Source organism: Sminthopsis crassicaudata, chromosome 3 (genome assembly GCF_048593235.1).
Source record: "Sminthopsis crassicaudata isolate SCR6 chromosome 3, ASM4859323v1, whole genome shotgun sequence".
In the NCBI taxonomy this organism is placed as follows: Eukaryota; Metazoa; Chordata; class Mammalia; order Dasyuromorphia; family Dasyuridae; genus Sminthopsis; species Sminthopsis crassicaudata.
Genome location: NC_133619.1, coordinates 239342077 through 239357636, shown reverse-complemented (window position 1 = coordinate 239357636; position 15560 = coordinate 239342077). Strand labels below are relative to the sequence as shown.

Sequence of the window (15560 nt, the reverse complement as noted above, 5' to 3'; positions counted from 1 at the left end):
CTTAACATCTACAATTTTTGATACTGGTCAATTTTTTCTTTTACTCATTTCTATAGCTTCACTTTGTGAACCAGTATTGTGTGGGATTGGTTTCTATGTTCACCTACCCCTCCCAAAATTAGTACTCTCTAGATCTTTTCAGAACAGTGCTGGAAGCCTCAGAATTCCCAGGTAACTGGGCTATCCTGGTGTGAGCACTAGTTGCTGTTGCTCCCCAACTCTTTCAAGTTTGCCACCTTGAAGCTTTCTGCCTAGTCTGAAGTGAAAGGGAAAGTTGCTCTTGCAATTGTAAAGTGACTTACCAAAGGTCATATAGCTAGGAAGTGTTAAGTGTATGAGACTAAACTTGAATTCAGGTTCTCCTGACTCCAAGGCCAGTGCTCTATCTATTGCACCATCTAGCTGCCCCTCTTGCTTCTTTTCAGGACCTCCTAACTACAAATCTCTGGCTCTTCACTAGTAGTTCAATAAGTTGCTAATGCCAGCTAAGCTGGTAGTCCTTTCTCATTGTCTTAAGGCTTCCAACTTTTTGAACAGTTCTGGGGTGGAAGAAGTCATTTACTGTGATTTCACATTGAAGTTCTGAATAATTCGAATTGGTACAAATTTCAGGTTTTTCTTGAAATATATTCCAGAGCTAGGTAGTCCTGTAAAGCATTGAACTTGAAGTCAGGGGACCTGTCTGAACCTTGCCTCAGACACTTCCTGACTATATACTAAGGGTACCACATTCTTCCCAATCACTTGGGCTCATAACCTAGCTGTTATCCTTAATTCCTTTCTCCCTTTGTAGCCCCTATCTCTCACCCTCTCTAACCTTTTGACAGCTGGTCTAGTAAACCTGCCAAGACTGCTTACTCCATCATTCCATTCCCCACTCAACTGTCAAAATGATCTTCCTAAAGAGCAAATCTGAACATATCATCCCTGATCAATAATACTACCAGTAGCTCCCTAACACCTCCAGCATCAGATATAAAAATACTGTTTAGCATTCAAAACCCTTCATGTCTCCCCTATTCCTACTCTACTCTCCCCATTTCCAATGTTCTTACATCTTATTCCCCATCCACTTACTCTGCAAACCAGTGACACAAGGCCTCCTTGCCGTCCCATTGTTCAATTCTGGGAATTTCATTTCACTGGCTATCCCCATACCTGAAACAATCTCATTTGTCCCTGGCTTGATTTTCAAGTACCAGTTAAAAATCTCACAAATCTTTCCCGATTCTTCCTAAACTTATTTCCAATTTATCCTTGTACATTACGTATCAGGTTAAATTACGTATCAGGTGCTAACCTGCACCATTAGAAGGACTCTCACAGAAAACAAAAAAATGCAGTTCAGGCTCAATTTAAAAAAAAAAAAATTTCAGATGCTATATGGAAGTGAAGAATAAAATTTCACAATCAACAATTAAAGTTGAAAATCACCCAAAGGGCAAGAGAATGATGGGAATGAGCAGGCTATATAGGACCTTACTATTTGGAATTATAAAAGACAATTTTGTCTATATAAAATTAAAAGGCTTAAGTTTTAGTCAAAAAAAAGAGAAAAAATTTCTACCAATTATCAGCAGAAAAAAGCACTTTTAAAATCTCTCCACACTTCCCTCTAAAGACAGGCTAAGCATAATTTTTTTTTCTGTTACCAACACTTAAATCTGTCCTTTTAATTAAGGCCATATTTTACAAATTATACTCCTCTTTCAATTCTTATCTTCCTGGACATACTGTAACTTTTTTTTTTTTTTTAAGGCTAGGGTTAAGTGACTTTCCCAGGGTCATACAATTAGAAAGTGTTAAGTGTCTTCAATCATATTTGAACTCTGGTGCTCCTGAATTCAAGGCTGGTGCTCTATCCACTGCACCACCTAGCTGCCCCTATACTGTAACCTTTCTTCTTGACTGTGGCATCTGGCTAAATCTTTCTCCTCATAAGGAATTCTTAGAATTCATGATGCTGTTTTTCAGTCTTATCACTCCCAACAGCTCCTTCTGCAAAACCCCATTAACTCTAAAATTGTTTTTCTTACCACTTCTGCCTTTTCCTCTACTTGATCCTTAGGCTCAAGCTTCCTACTTTAGAAACCTCATTTTCCTCTCCTCTCAGTTCTAGCCATTTACCACTAAGCACTTGAATAATTTCTTCACCCTTGAATCCTTTTGCTTGCCTTGTCACTTCTCCGAACTTGTTTTCACAATACATACTAATCCCACACATTACCCATCTTTGGAGCATACATTCTTGTTAATCCTCTCAACTATCCCTTTGATCTTAGTCTCACCTTTTGATGTTTACCCAGCATTCTTATCCAATGGATGTTCCTTGATGCAAGAACTCTTAAAACCATTCCAATTGTCCTATTAGTTCTTCTCTCCTTTAGTTTTCACCAGTTCATTTTCTTGACCCCATCTTTAGATACCTCAATATATGGCTTAAAACAATCAATCCCACCTCCATGGTTACCTGTATCTTTCAATGCTAAATCTAATGACCATTTTAGTACCTTTTAATCTTAATCATGGCAGCATTGAAGCCGTTACTGTTTGTGGACTGATTCTGACAAACTTGTCTTTGTATGGGTATAGGTCAAAAGTCTGTTCATTTTATTTCTATGGAGATGACTCCCAATTGTATTCAGTCCTCATTTTTCCTTAGCTTTATTCCACATATGTACTTAGCTTAGAAGTTACAAACTTTCTAAAACTCCAGTTCCCTTTGCTATCCCCCATCTTCCATACTCAATTACCTAAGCTAACTTTGCTTACATAGTGAAGCTAGTTCAGGTTCTCCTCTCCTGGATTAATGGGAACACCTAATTTATTATAATCTGACCTCCAATTGCCAAAACACAGCTGTAACCATGTCACTTCCTAGTTCAAGGTTTAGTGACTCCATATTGTCTTTCCTTCATTAGTCCTTACTTAAGGACCATCATAATCTTGATCTGGCTAGTTTAATGAAGTGGGGTAGCTAGATGGTGCAGTGGATGGACCACTGACCCTGAAGTTAAGAGGACCCGAGTTCAAATGTGTCTCAGACACTAAACACTTCCTAGCTGTGTGACTCTGAGCATTGGTCATTTGAGATCCCTAACCCTTTTGGTTTAGGCTAACACCTTTCCATTTACTTCTAATTAGTAAAGAACCAGTGGTAAGTCTCTGCCTAAGAGACTCTTTGTAATTGCCAACTCTAAATGAGGCTTCATTGTAGAATAATCCTTATATAGCCTTTTGTATTTCTTACAGTAACCTTTCCTAATTCCTAAACTTTCTTCTGGTTTCTGCCTCTTCAATCTAATGTAGCTGTTCCAATACATAAATGCATTATCTCTTGAAGCACTAAGCCTATTATACTGCTACTATTTGGAATTCATTTCCACATAATTGAGTAAGTCTTGTATATTTGATTCGGCTTTTGCAACTCTCAGCTACTAAATTGTTTTGTATTTGTCCACTGTAGAAATGTGACTTGCATTGAACTTGAGCCCAGGTTCTGATTGCTATTTGCAGTACCAACCATATGAATCCCGTCACCTTTTGAAACTTTGAAGTGTCAGAAATGTGTAATTGTAGTTCTGAACTGTGATATAAAAGAATCTGCAACTCAGTGTAGAAGGAGAGGTAGAAAAAATTCAGTACCTTTACTATGCTTACAAACTCCAAAAACCCACCACAACCAAACCATGTTGGATTATTCAGTTATTACATCAGGAGTCTTAGAGTCTTCTGTGTATTTATTGTTTTACAGCAGAATGCCCAACACAGATCATCATAACTGCCAAATAGTCAGCTGTGCAAAATAGTATATATAGTGCTTAAGTACAAATGGGAGACATGATTTTTTAAATAAATACTTAAACACAAATTTATGGTCCTACAAAAAGAGCATTTAAACTAGATGGTCTAATTTGATCTGCCTCCTTGGACCCACAGTAACTGTTAATTTTCCCAAAAACCAAAAGAATCAATATACTGAATCATCAGGTCCACTGTGTGAATAATGGATCACAATAAATGAGTCCCTTTTTCTAAGAGCTGTTCCTGGCTCCTCTAACATGATCTGGCCTGGATAAAAAGACAACAGGAATTTCTTGAAGGTCAATGGTCCAAAATGCTAAGTATGGTTAAGTATTCTACATGATCTATATTCACTGGTTCCATTTTTAGTTAGGATGTACTTAGATAACTTTCTTCAATTCATCATACAGGACAAGCACGAAAGCTCCACCCATTCCTCTCAGAACATTAGACCAGGCACCCTTGAAGAAAGCTTTGCCACCCTCATCTTTAGCAATCTTCCTCCAGCAGTCAATTGTGCCAGTATACATGATATCAGCTGTCAAAAGTAAAATTAAAATTGGTCAGAATTCAAAACTTACAAATTATCAACTTATACTAGTATACTTATATACATTAAGGTAGCTGCAAGTAGGGACTTGATATTTGGGACTAAGAATTGGCATGCTAACTGATGCTGAGTGAAATGAGCAGAACCAGAAGATACACTTCAACAACAATACTGTATGAGAACGTATTCTGATGGAAGTGGATATCTTCAAAATAAAGAAGATACAACTCACTTCCAGCTGACCAATGATGGACAGAAACAACTACACCCAGAGAAGGAACACTGGGAAATGAATGTAAAATATTAGCACTACTGTCTATCTACCCAGGTTACTTATACCTTCGGAATCCAATACTTACATTTGCAACAAGAAAATTGGATTTACACACATATTATATCTAGGTTATACTGTAACACATGTAAAATTTATGAGATTGCCTGTCATCTAGGGGAAGGAGTAGAGGGAAGGGAAAATCTGGAAAAATGAATATATGGGATAATGTTATAAAAAAAAAATTACTCATGCATATATACTGTCCAAAAAAGAGTATAATTATAAAATTATAAAAAAAATTTTAAAAATAAATAAATAAGAGAAAAAAAAAAAAAAAAAAAAAAAAAAAAACTCTTCCCAAAAGATAATGTAAATATTTCATTGCCTTAAATTAGGCAATTAGGATTTTCTTCATTTTTTGACTTGAGCCAAAAATGGGCTTAACAGATGAAAATTTAAGTTAATTGAACACTAACTTCATTTGTTCCTCACACCACAAGTATTTAACGTATAGTGCCTATGAGAAACTTACCTCCTTTGCGTCCAGATTGCATCATCATTCGCCTTCTTACTGTATCAAAGGGGTAGGAGACCACACCTGCCACAGCAGTCACTGTTTGTGCAATCATCCAACTTACCACAATGTGAGTGTTCTTGGGATCTGGGAGCATACCTGGAAAAGAATGACCACTAGTTAAATTCAAATCCACAAACCTCTAAGCCTACTCTTATGTTAAGCTAATAATAGTAGTTTTACTCTATAATACAAAATCTTTTGAAAACTTTAATTCAGCAAAAGTCTTTAATAATGAGAAGACACTGAGCAATACTGTCTGGTTTCCTAAGAACCAATGTCTCATCAACCTCCCCCCCACAAAATAGTTATACTGTTACTTGGCCTATTTCTAATAGAAGTTACAAATGCATTTCTTTTAAGGTAATGGCAACATTTTAAAAGAACTCTTACCTTTTGCTGTATCATAGATTCCAAAATAGGCTGCTCTATAGATAATGATACCCTGCACTGAGACATTGAAACCTTGATACAAGCCACGAATTCCATCAGACTTGGTGATTTTCACAAGGCAGTCTCCCAGGCCTTTGAATTCTCTTTCAGTGCCAGACTTCCCAACATCAGCTGCCAATCGGGTTCTCGCAAAATCCAAGGGATAGACAAAGCAGAGAGAAGTGGCTCCAGCGGCACCACCAGAGGCAAGATTGCCAGCAAAATACCTCCAGAATTGTGTGTGCTTGTCCACTCCTCCCAAAAACACTTGCTTATACTTATCCTTAAAGGCAAAGTTAAGGGCCTGAGTGGGGAAATATCTGATGACATTTGCTAAGTTACCCCGCCAGAAGGATAGCATTCCTTGTTCCTTTGGAATTCGGACTATACAATCCATTATGCCCTTGTACTGCTTATCAGCAGCAATTTGTTTACTTGCATGCTGCACCTAAAAAAAATAAAAGCATAAAATAATTAGAAAAAAAGCCCCCCTCCCCAAATAGGAAAAAACATACAAAAAATAATTAAAATACACCTTTGGAGAATAATAAGCAAGTCTGACACTAAAATTAATCATCTGACAAATGAAAAGGCAGATTTCTGATGAAGAGCTTCAACTGGCTGACAATTTAGTTTTTATAGGCCTTAAAGAATGTCAGAAGACCTCTAGGGCAGCACCGGTAAAAGAAAGGAGCCTTAGAGGTCATCCAGATTAGAACCTGTGTTTTACAGCTTTAGGAATTGAAGATAGGAATGTTTTAATTGGAGACAGCTAATTAACCCTGGGTTTTTCCCATTCTAACATTAACCACCTGTATGACCTTGGGCAAACATGGCCTAGAGCAACTCCCTGGTTCCTGGTGGTTCAAATGGGTGTAACACCAAAGCACAGCAAAAAACCTTAGAACACGCTGCTTAACAATTATGTGCTTACTATACGCTAAGCTGGTATGCTCCAGCCATGCCTACCTTACAAGGTTATCAAAGGGAAGAGAAATGATCTGAAAAGCAGCCATGACCTTGGGACAAGTCATTTCATTCCTCTAGGCCACTTTCTTTTCTTGCTCATCCACAAGTATAAAGAACACCTATTTCTGGACATCAGGATTCCAGCTTGTCACTTATTGCAGGGTGTGAACTTGTGAAACATACTGGACTGAATGGGCCTAAATTTCCTCTTAAAATTGTGGGGGAGAATTATTAGGTAACCTGAAATTTTTTTTCCCTTCATTTTCAAATTTTGTTATCAGAGGACAATGCCCGTGTAAGGGGTAAAAGGTGCACCCCTTTAGAACCCATTTTAGGAGGAAAAAGAAAATAACGGTTAAGACACCCCTACGTCCATGCCTGCAGCCGGAAGGGTAAAATATGCAGCGAGCACCAGAAGGCGGAAGACGTGGGCTGGCAAGCCGGAAGAGGCTCGAATCCTCTGCGGGGCACCATGACAACCACAGTGGTTTTCCCCTCCCATCTCCTGCCGCATTCAGACTCATCGCGACAGTTCTGCTACTGCGGCAGTAGAGTCGGTACCACGTGATCCACTGACGTCATACCCACCCGCCCTTCGTTATTCTTCCTCTCCCTTAAAAGGGCAAAGGGGGGTGAAGATGCCGGGGCGGGTATCGAAAGGACAAAGCCCTCCCCTACTCGGCAAACTCACGCACACTTCCGGAAGGTTTGTGCCAATCCCCAACGGCCCAACCGACCCGGAGGGAGGGCAGGAGACCCACGTGTCACTGAGACTAGCCGCACCCCCAACCCCAACACCCAACCCCGCGCTACTTCCTCCCCGTCACCTTCCCGTCCCTCCTACGCGACCTCCTCGGTCAAGGACGGGGGGGAGGGCGCGCGGGCGCGCGCGCGCGCATCCGCCCGCCCGGTAACGAGATTAGCGAGAATCGACTCGCCGATTATTCTCAGGGCGTTGTCTTCCCGTTCCCCTGCCCCACAAAGAAAGAGAACGGGGAGGGAGAGGACAGCAGCATGAGGATGGAGCGCGCCCTCGCGCGCCAAGTTCCCGGATTGTCGGGCCTACTACTACTTCTAACCCAGATATCCTTCTTCCTTCCCCCAATCCTTCATTCCCACCCCCAGTCCTGTAACTGGACAGGCCCGCTTGACATTCCATGCCTCCCAGACACGCACCTGTAATAACAGCTTGACTCTTTCGATCGGGGCCACAGCAGTCTTGGAGATAGCAGCGGCGATGCCACCGGCCAAGAAGTCCTTGGCGAAGGAGATGGCCTGTTCCGTCATGGTTACAGAGGGCAGAGGTGTTGGAGATAGAGCAAGAAAGCCGGGAAAAGAGGACCGAAAGCAGGAGAACTCGTTGCAGCCTGCACAGTCCCTTGCTACAGCTCGGACCGAAAGGACACGGCGTCCCGCGCGCAGGCGCTAAAGCTTCGACGCCCCGCCCCCTGCGGCCTCCTTTAGACGCTCCCATTGGCTCGTCTGGACCTGGGAGGGGGCGGAGGGAAGGGGGGGGGCTGTCACCAAATTCCGGGCCTCCCCTTTAGACTCCCGCCCAGCGGCCCGCATGTGTGTCTGGGAGAACAAAAGCCCACGTCCAAGCTTCTGGGCCTAGGCCTAGCTGAAGGACTTCTGTGCTTTGACCCTCCGGAGCCGAGGGTGGGGGTCGCGCCGTAGGCCTGGGTGAAGACGGGTGTGGGTGGGGTTTGTGGGTGGGGAAGACGAGGAGGGAGAAGAGCTGGGCAGCCCGGGAATGACTGATGAACGATCTTGGGACCTTACACCGGCCGGCTGCTTGTCCTCTGATGATAATCGGCTTGACCGTTCCTCTGAAGGACTCGTCATTTGGGGAAACTCGGTTTCTGAGAGTGCCCATTCATGAGATCCCTTCCACCCCCAACCATTTGACCCATCACTCCATTCCACGTGAGGAGGAGGCCCAGCTGGATTTATCTCCATACTGCTGTCAGGATTACGGTCATTTTTTTTTCCCTTCCCCCCTGGCAACTGATCCATCCCATTCCTGGGGCCACGTTCTCCCCTGCAAGTCACGGGACGTGAAATTTCTTTTTTCCTTTAAAAATTTTTTAAGGCTATCTCTTTTCTATGAAGCAAAAATCTCTCCCGACATCCCTATTCTCCCATATAATAGATATAAATTTATAAAGGAAAAATAAAATATCACAGATAATTGAAAATATATGTAATGTTCCACACCATTGCAACGGAATGGAAGAATGTAGGTGACTTGGAATTTCAAATTTGGAAGAGAATTTAGTTTGGATTATCAATCCAAAATTGATCAAAATCTCTGGATTGGAAGTTGAACGAATATTTCATGGCTTTGGGCAAATCATGTACTAACACTAGGCCTCTAAGGAGGGGATTAATCCAATTAAAATTGGATGGCCTTTCCGGACACTTCCCCATTCCAAGTGTAATTCATGCATATTCCTCCCTACACAGCAAAAAAAAAAAAAAAAAAAGGAATTGAGGGCAGATATTTTCTTATAAAGTGCCTCTTCAATATTTTAATATCTGTAAGCTTTCTGAGCTTCATTTTCGTTTGTAAAAAGTCATGATGCTTGTGTGGAAAGAATTCTAAACTTGGAGAAGCCCTATCTTCAAATCTTGACTTTCACTGCTTTCTTGACCTTGAGCAAATCACAAACTCTGGGCAGTTTAATTACCTCATTTATAAAATAAGGGAATTAGGGACCCTGTAAAATCCCTTTTACTTCTAAATCTGATCCTATGATTTAAATCATAAAGTTACTAAGGCCATAATACATCCAGTGAGTGGCAGAGACTATTTTTTCTTGACTCTTATCTACTTACTACAATACTCTTTTCCACTGCACCTTGTTGCTGCTCACATTTCACCAGAAAAATAAATACTAATGAATAGCAGTCTCTTCTAACAGTGCCTTCAAATGACCCTGGGCTTCAATTTCCTTGTCTACATAATAAGTATATATATATATATATATATATATAGTTGTATTATTTATCACCATATGGTTGCTGCATAAATCAAGGTCACGAAATCAAATATTAGACTTAAAAGGAACCTTTAAACATCATGTAGTCAGTCCAACTCCTTTTTATAGATGAGGAAACAGGGCTGGAGAGGTAATGCGGCTTTTAGAATAACTATATAACCGAAAAGTGGTTTGTAACCATGAAATATCATGTGGCTCAGTGTCACAATAAAAAATTCTGATGGAGAGAAGAAAAAGTTAAGTAACTTGAAAAGGTTTAAACTAAATTATAAGAGTCAATTTGACTTAGAGAGGTATGATTTCATTAGATCCAGAGAAGACTTGAAGCTATATAATAATGATTATATTGTCACAGCAGAGAGTTGTTGCAGTAAAGGCCTGTGTGAATTAATTGAAGGAAATGCTAAATTTCAGAGATTAATGAAACTAAAAATGTAATTTTCTCCCTTATGGAAATTCTCAGACTCTTGAGATTTACATAGCAAGTTTAACAACCCAACCTAACTCTTCCAAATTACTAGCACACCTGAGAGACATTAATGTCACATCAAATTTTCCCTCAAGTCTCAAGTTTATTAGTGAAGATTTCTGGGGAAAGGAGGATAACATTGGAGCTATGATGACAACAGCTATTTCTAAATATAGATATTCAAAAGTTGTGAATTTATCTGTAGCTCAAAGGTCATTTTTCTTGCATTTTGCTTCCACTGTTTCAGTGTACCAAAGTCCATCTCCACCCTTAATCCTCTTTCCTCCTCCTGCCAACTTTTCCTGGAAAAAAAGAAGCAATCTTTTGTATTGGATCCCTGAATGACATGTAGTAGTGCAATGGGGTCATTTGAAAATAAGGCACTCAAAAGTATACCCTTTATTTCCCAGTCTTATGTAGAAGTTTGTAGAGGGAACAAATTACTGATACCCAAGAGTCTTAATCTTCCTCCCATGATTTTATTTAGAAAAGAATTTTATAAGCCTTAAAGTACTGTATAAATATGAGTTACTACATTCATACCTAGAGATAACCCTGTTCGCTCCCTTCTCCCACCCAAGCAACTGAGTACAATAGGTAGTACCCATAATGTTGCAACTGAGGAAACTGGGCCTCATAAATTAAGTGACTCACGAAAGGTCACAGTGTAAGATTGGTCTTAGGTTTTCTGACACCAAGTTCCTGGGTTCTTTCTGATACACTTGACTGTCTTACTAAAAAATATTTTTGCATTTTCCTCCAAGAAATAATAGAAACTATAAGAAGAAATATATTATGTTGCTCATGTTATATACATAAGAGATACAATGTATATGTCATATATATAACATGTATACATTGTATGTAATATAGAATGTATAGAATATGTCATCACATAACCTCAACTGAATCTTCATTTATTGCTTATCAATCCTACTATAATAGTTACCTTCATTTTCTCCTCACTCTCTTAACAATTTATAATCTGACTTTTTTTTTTAAGTAATGTGTATCCTAACCTCTTTTCACTGAAGCTACTCTTTAGAAAGTTACTAATGCCTTTTAAATCAAAGGGCCTTTCCTCACTTATCAGGCTCCTTGACCTCTTTGGCCTTGGATACAGCTAATCAATCCCTCCCCTTCACCTAGACACTTTCTTCCCCCAAGGTTTTCCAGACACCATTCTTTTTCAGCTGCATATTTAAGCAAATTTAACCTTTTCTTCTATGTCTGCTCTACTTCCTCCAAATCACATCCTCTAACTGTACTTGTCCTTTAGGACTCTGTTCCCTGTCCATTTCTCTTCTTCTATACCAAAACTTCTACAAATGTGGACAACTAAATGGGGGGGTCGAGAAAAAATTTGGCAACAGTAAAAAAAAAAAAGTATCAAATCTACCAAAAATTTTAATGGAAAAATAAACAAGCACATCCATCTCATCAATATATAAATTTGCTTTCAGCTTTAACAAATGGTAAAATTATGTATACATATAAAATAATTATTTTAAAAATAATTTGTTTTATGATTTATCATAAATACGTTTGATTTATATACCTATTCTCAATTGAGTATGTCTCTGCAAAAAAAAAAAGTGTCTCTTTAACTTAAAGTTTAAGGTGGTCTATGCTACTTCAATTGGGGATCTCATCAGTTCCAATGAATTTAATGACCATTTTTATGCAAATGATTTTCTAATATACCAATCCAGCCCTAATTTCTCTGCTGGATTTTCAAACTTTCATCTCCAGCTACTATTTTTCATATATCCTGAATTGGATATTCAGTAGACTTAAACTAAATTATTTCCAAAACTTATTATCTTTAAATCTAAATCCTCCCAGTCATCTACCTTCTTTATTATAGTAGAAGTCAATACCATCCTTCCAGTCCCTTAGGCTGCCAATCTAAAAATCATCCTGGATTCCTCCTTGTCTCTCACCCTCCATATACAATGTGTAACCAAAACTTTTGAGGTTATCTTTGCAATATTTCCCAAATATGCCCCTTTCTCTCTTCTGACACAGCTGCCACTCTAAGGGCAAGGTTTTACAGCCTATCTCAAATTTCTCTCCACTCCAGGCTGTTCTCCAGCCACTAAAGTGATTTTCCTAAAGCCTTGTTGGTTGTTGTCCTCCTTTCTTGAAGAGAACCAAAATGATATCACTATGTTAGAGTCAAATTAGTATATCAGGCTGTGGCTGATCAGACCAATAGGACCTCTGAATGCTCTGGTACTGGTAAGACACAAATAGTATTTATGAACATTTGGGATAAATTCTCTAACTTTGCCCATCTCACATTTCTTTTGAATTAATGCAATTGTGCTTTTCTTATAGCTTTCTCTGATCAGGACAGATGTTTAGTGATCCTGTGTCAGTGTATCCCATATCATACAATTAATTCTAAAATTCTTAAGACAGACATTGAGTGTTATTGTATCGCTTTCTCTGACCACCTTGTGAGAGCTTACCCTGTGTGAGTTCTGTATAAAATAGTCTTTTTGGCAAGCATACAGTTGGCATTCTAACAAGCAGAGTTGGAATGCTTGACAATTTAGTTGAAGAAAGGACCTCAATATCTAATGTCTTATCCAGCCAGGTGATTTTCAGAATCTTAAGACAATTCAAATGGAAGTGATTCAGTTTCCTGACATGGTGCTAGTGTACTATCCAGATTTCACTGGCATACAGAAATGCCTGGGAGGGAGGGGGTTGAAAGGGAGAGGAGCCTAAGTCAGGAAAAAAGGCTCCATCTCCTTCAGTGCCCATAGCTCTATGGGCATTCAAAGCCCTTCATAACCTAGCTTCTTACCTTTCCAGTCTTTTTATACCAAAATACCATATACTCTGACCCAATGATACTGGATTTCTGGCTCTTCCAGGAACAAAACATTCTATCTCAACTCTAGGAATTCTCTGAGGCTGAGCCTAAGGCCCAAAGTTCTCTAACTACTGATCTTGGCTTTCTTTAAGGCTCAACTAAAATTCCACTTTCTACAGGAAACTTTCTCAAACCTCTCAATTCCCATGCCTTCCTCTATTTCTTTATTCTGAATATAACTTGCTTTGTAGATGTTAGTTTGCACATAGTTCCCCCATTAGATTGCAAGCTCCTTGAGGACAGTTGTCTTTTGCCTTAAAACAAAACAAAACACAAAACAAAACAAAACAAAACAAAAAAAAAAAAAAAAAAAAAAAAAAACAATGCCTGGTACATAGTTAACTGCTTAATAAATGCTTATTGATTGATTTATTGATTAAAATAGTTCTATAGAAACAATATTGAGTTTGGGCTTGGGTTCAAATCCTTACTCTTCTAACTTATTAACCTGTCTTACCTTAAAAAATGCATTTAGTCTAGTAATAATGTAATAATGAGATTAATTAATTTGACCTAATGAACAGAAGTCTAGACTGGAGTAAAAAAGACTAGCCTTCAGGCAAAGTGGGTGTTAGACCTTGGAGGGGTCCTTTGATTTTTCACTGCTTCAAGGCAATACCCTTAAAATTACAAAGTGCAAAATATTTGTTGATATGAGTTGAAAGAGACCAGGAACTCCAGGAATTCAGGGGTTTTAATGAAATCTTTAAAAGTTAAAAAACATTTTACTTATACTATCTCATTTGAGTCTCAAGATGGCCCAAAAGTTTATAACTGGGATATTTTTTATCATTTTTTTGCAAATGAGGAAACTGTATAAGTCACTTATTCTTGCTCACAAAGCTAGTATATGAGATTTTAATCCTTTGTAAGAATTTTTTCTTTTGTCTACAATTCCATTATTTAACTACCACGCCTACCTTCTTTGTGACTGTAATCTCAGGAACTCTGAGGAGGGAAAGGTGAATTCAAATACAGAGAATCTCAGCAGACTTCATGTTAACTTAGAAAACAACAAATTAACATTATGTTGTATCATATTTTTATGTATTTTGTTGAATATTTCCCAATTTTATTTTAATCTGGTTGAGCTCACTTTGAAGTTTTGCAGGCAGGAAATAAAGTTTGGAGAAGGAATTGACTAGGGAATGCAGTTATCTTTGTCACATGGATCTTTGTCATGTTAAAATACCTAGAAATAGTCCAATTCTGTCAGATTTAGGTAGGAATAGACTAGAACAATTCTACAGAGGATAAAAAGGGATAAAAGAGTAGTTATCTTGCACAAATTGAGGGAAAACCCATATCAATAGATCACTTATCTCTTGTCATTAGCATTAACTCAAGCTGTGCTAGTGAGTCTTAGCTGTGTGGTTTTATGTATTCTTTAAATATTTCTATAGTACTTTATCAGTAAAATTAAATCTGGAGAACTTTGTCATAATGATGTAGTGATCTTTAAGAGAATACTGAGTTAAAAGTTTTAGTTTGATTCACATTTAATCATTATTAATAACAATTTACATTTACATAGTGCTTTCTGAACAATAATATAGGTAGGATCTCCATTTTATAGATTAGGTAACTGGTTCAAAAAGGGTAAGATATTATGTAACTTCAAAAATGTAAAAAATTATATATGACAAAACAAATAACTGATATTAGTCCTCACTTTAAAACAAATTTTTTTCAACCCAAAAGTTTCACTTCATACCCCAGAAATTTTTAAAAATAACAAAAGATGGGAATATTCAAGTATTGGACAAGTTACTGGAAAAGAGATATGGGAAAAGTATTGATAGAGGTAGAAATACTATTTTGGAAATCATTTGCTGATTTGGAATAAAGTGACAAAATGTCCATATCTTTTGACCCAGAAAATCCATTACTAGGCCCCAAGGAGATCACTGAAAAGAAAAACTATACACATCAAAAGAATTATAACTTTTTATGGAAACAAAATAATATGAAGCAAAGCATTTACCCAATGATTGGGAAATAGTTAAATTATAATACATGAATGAGTGGATTATTACTATGCTGCGTTGTGATATAAATACCAAATGACTGTAGGTACCATCATCTGGAATTTGGTCACATGATGAATTCACAATGGCCATTCTCTTAGACAAAAGGTAGGTTTATTTAGGGGAATAGGTTACAGACAAAATGTAGGGAAACTCTAAGACACTAGGAATATAAAAGGAATGGGAAGAGCATATGCAAGACAAGTTTCTCAGTGGAACTCACAAATTACCCAATAGAAAGGGAGCACCCCAAGAGGTTGGGGCTTGTCCTTAGTTGGCAAGTTAAATCCTGAAAGTGATTTAGTATCTTAAAAAAGTTAGCTGTAAAGAGGAGAAAAAGGATTGAGGGATTGAGAAGCACAGTGAAGTTTGGCGGGGGAAGGGGGGGTTGTGGGGAGGAGAAAGACTAACCCAAAGGAGGGCAGCAGCCTTGAGGTGGCCCATAAGTAGATTTTATAGGGGAAATTTGACAGGGCATGGCAAGGTGAAACTGCTGTAGACCCCTACAGAAAATGACACTACTTGGATTTCTGACTGTAAGACCTCCCCAAAGTGTGAGACCAGGGAGCTAAGCT

The 15560-nt window shown here is 38.5% G+C and overlaps 1 protein-coding gene across 2 annotated transcripts; it reads right to left on the bottom strand.

Moving 5' to 3' along the window:
• Nucleotides 1-3722: 3722 nt before the first annotated feature.
• On the bottom strand, nucleotides 3723-9507 carry SLC25A6 (solute carrier family 25 member 6). Of its 2 annotated transcripts, none has more exons than XM_074300253.1 (4): nucleotides 7780-9507; nucleotides 5596-6082; nucleotides 5161-5301; nucleotides 3723-4342 (listed from the first exon to the last, which is right to left on the bottom strand). In XM_074300253.1, exons 1-4 carry the CDS (start codon nucleotides 7888-7890, stop codon nucleotides 4185-4187), a joined length of 897 nt encoding a protein of 298 aa, XP_074156354.1. In that variant the 5' UTR covers nucleotides 7891-9507; the 3' UTR covers nucleotides 3723-4184. The 2 variants fall into 2 exon arrangements, with proteins under 2 accessions (XP_074156354.1, XP_074156356.1); XM_074300255.1 differs by lacking the exon at nucleotides 3723-4342 and adding an exon at nucleotides 4889-4979 and having other exon boundaries at nucleotides 5101-5301.
• Between the last annotated feature and the right edge of the window lie 6053 nt (nucleotides 9508-15560).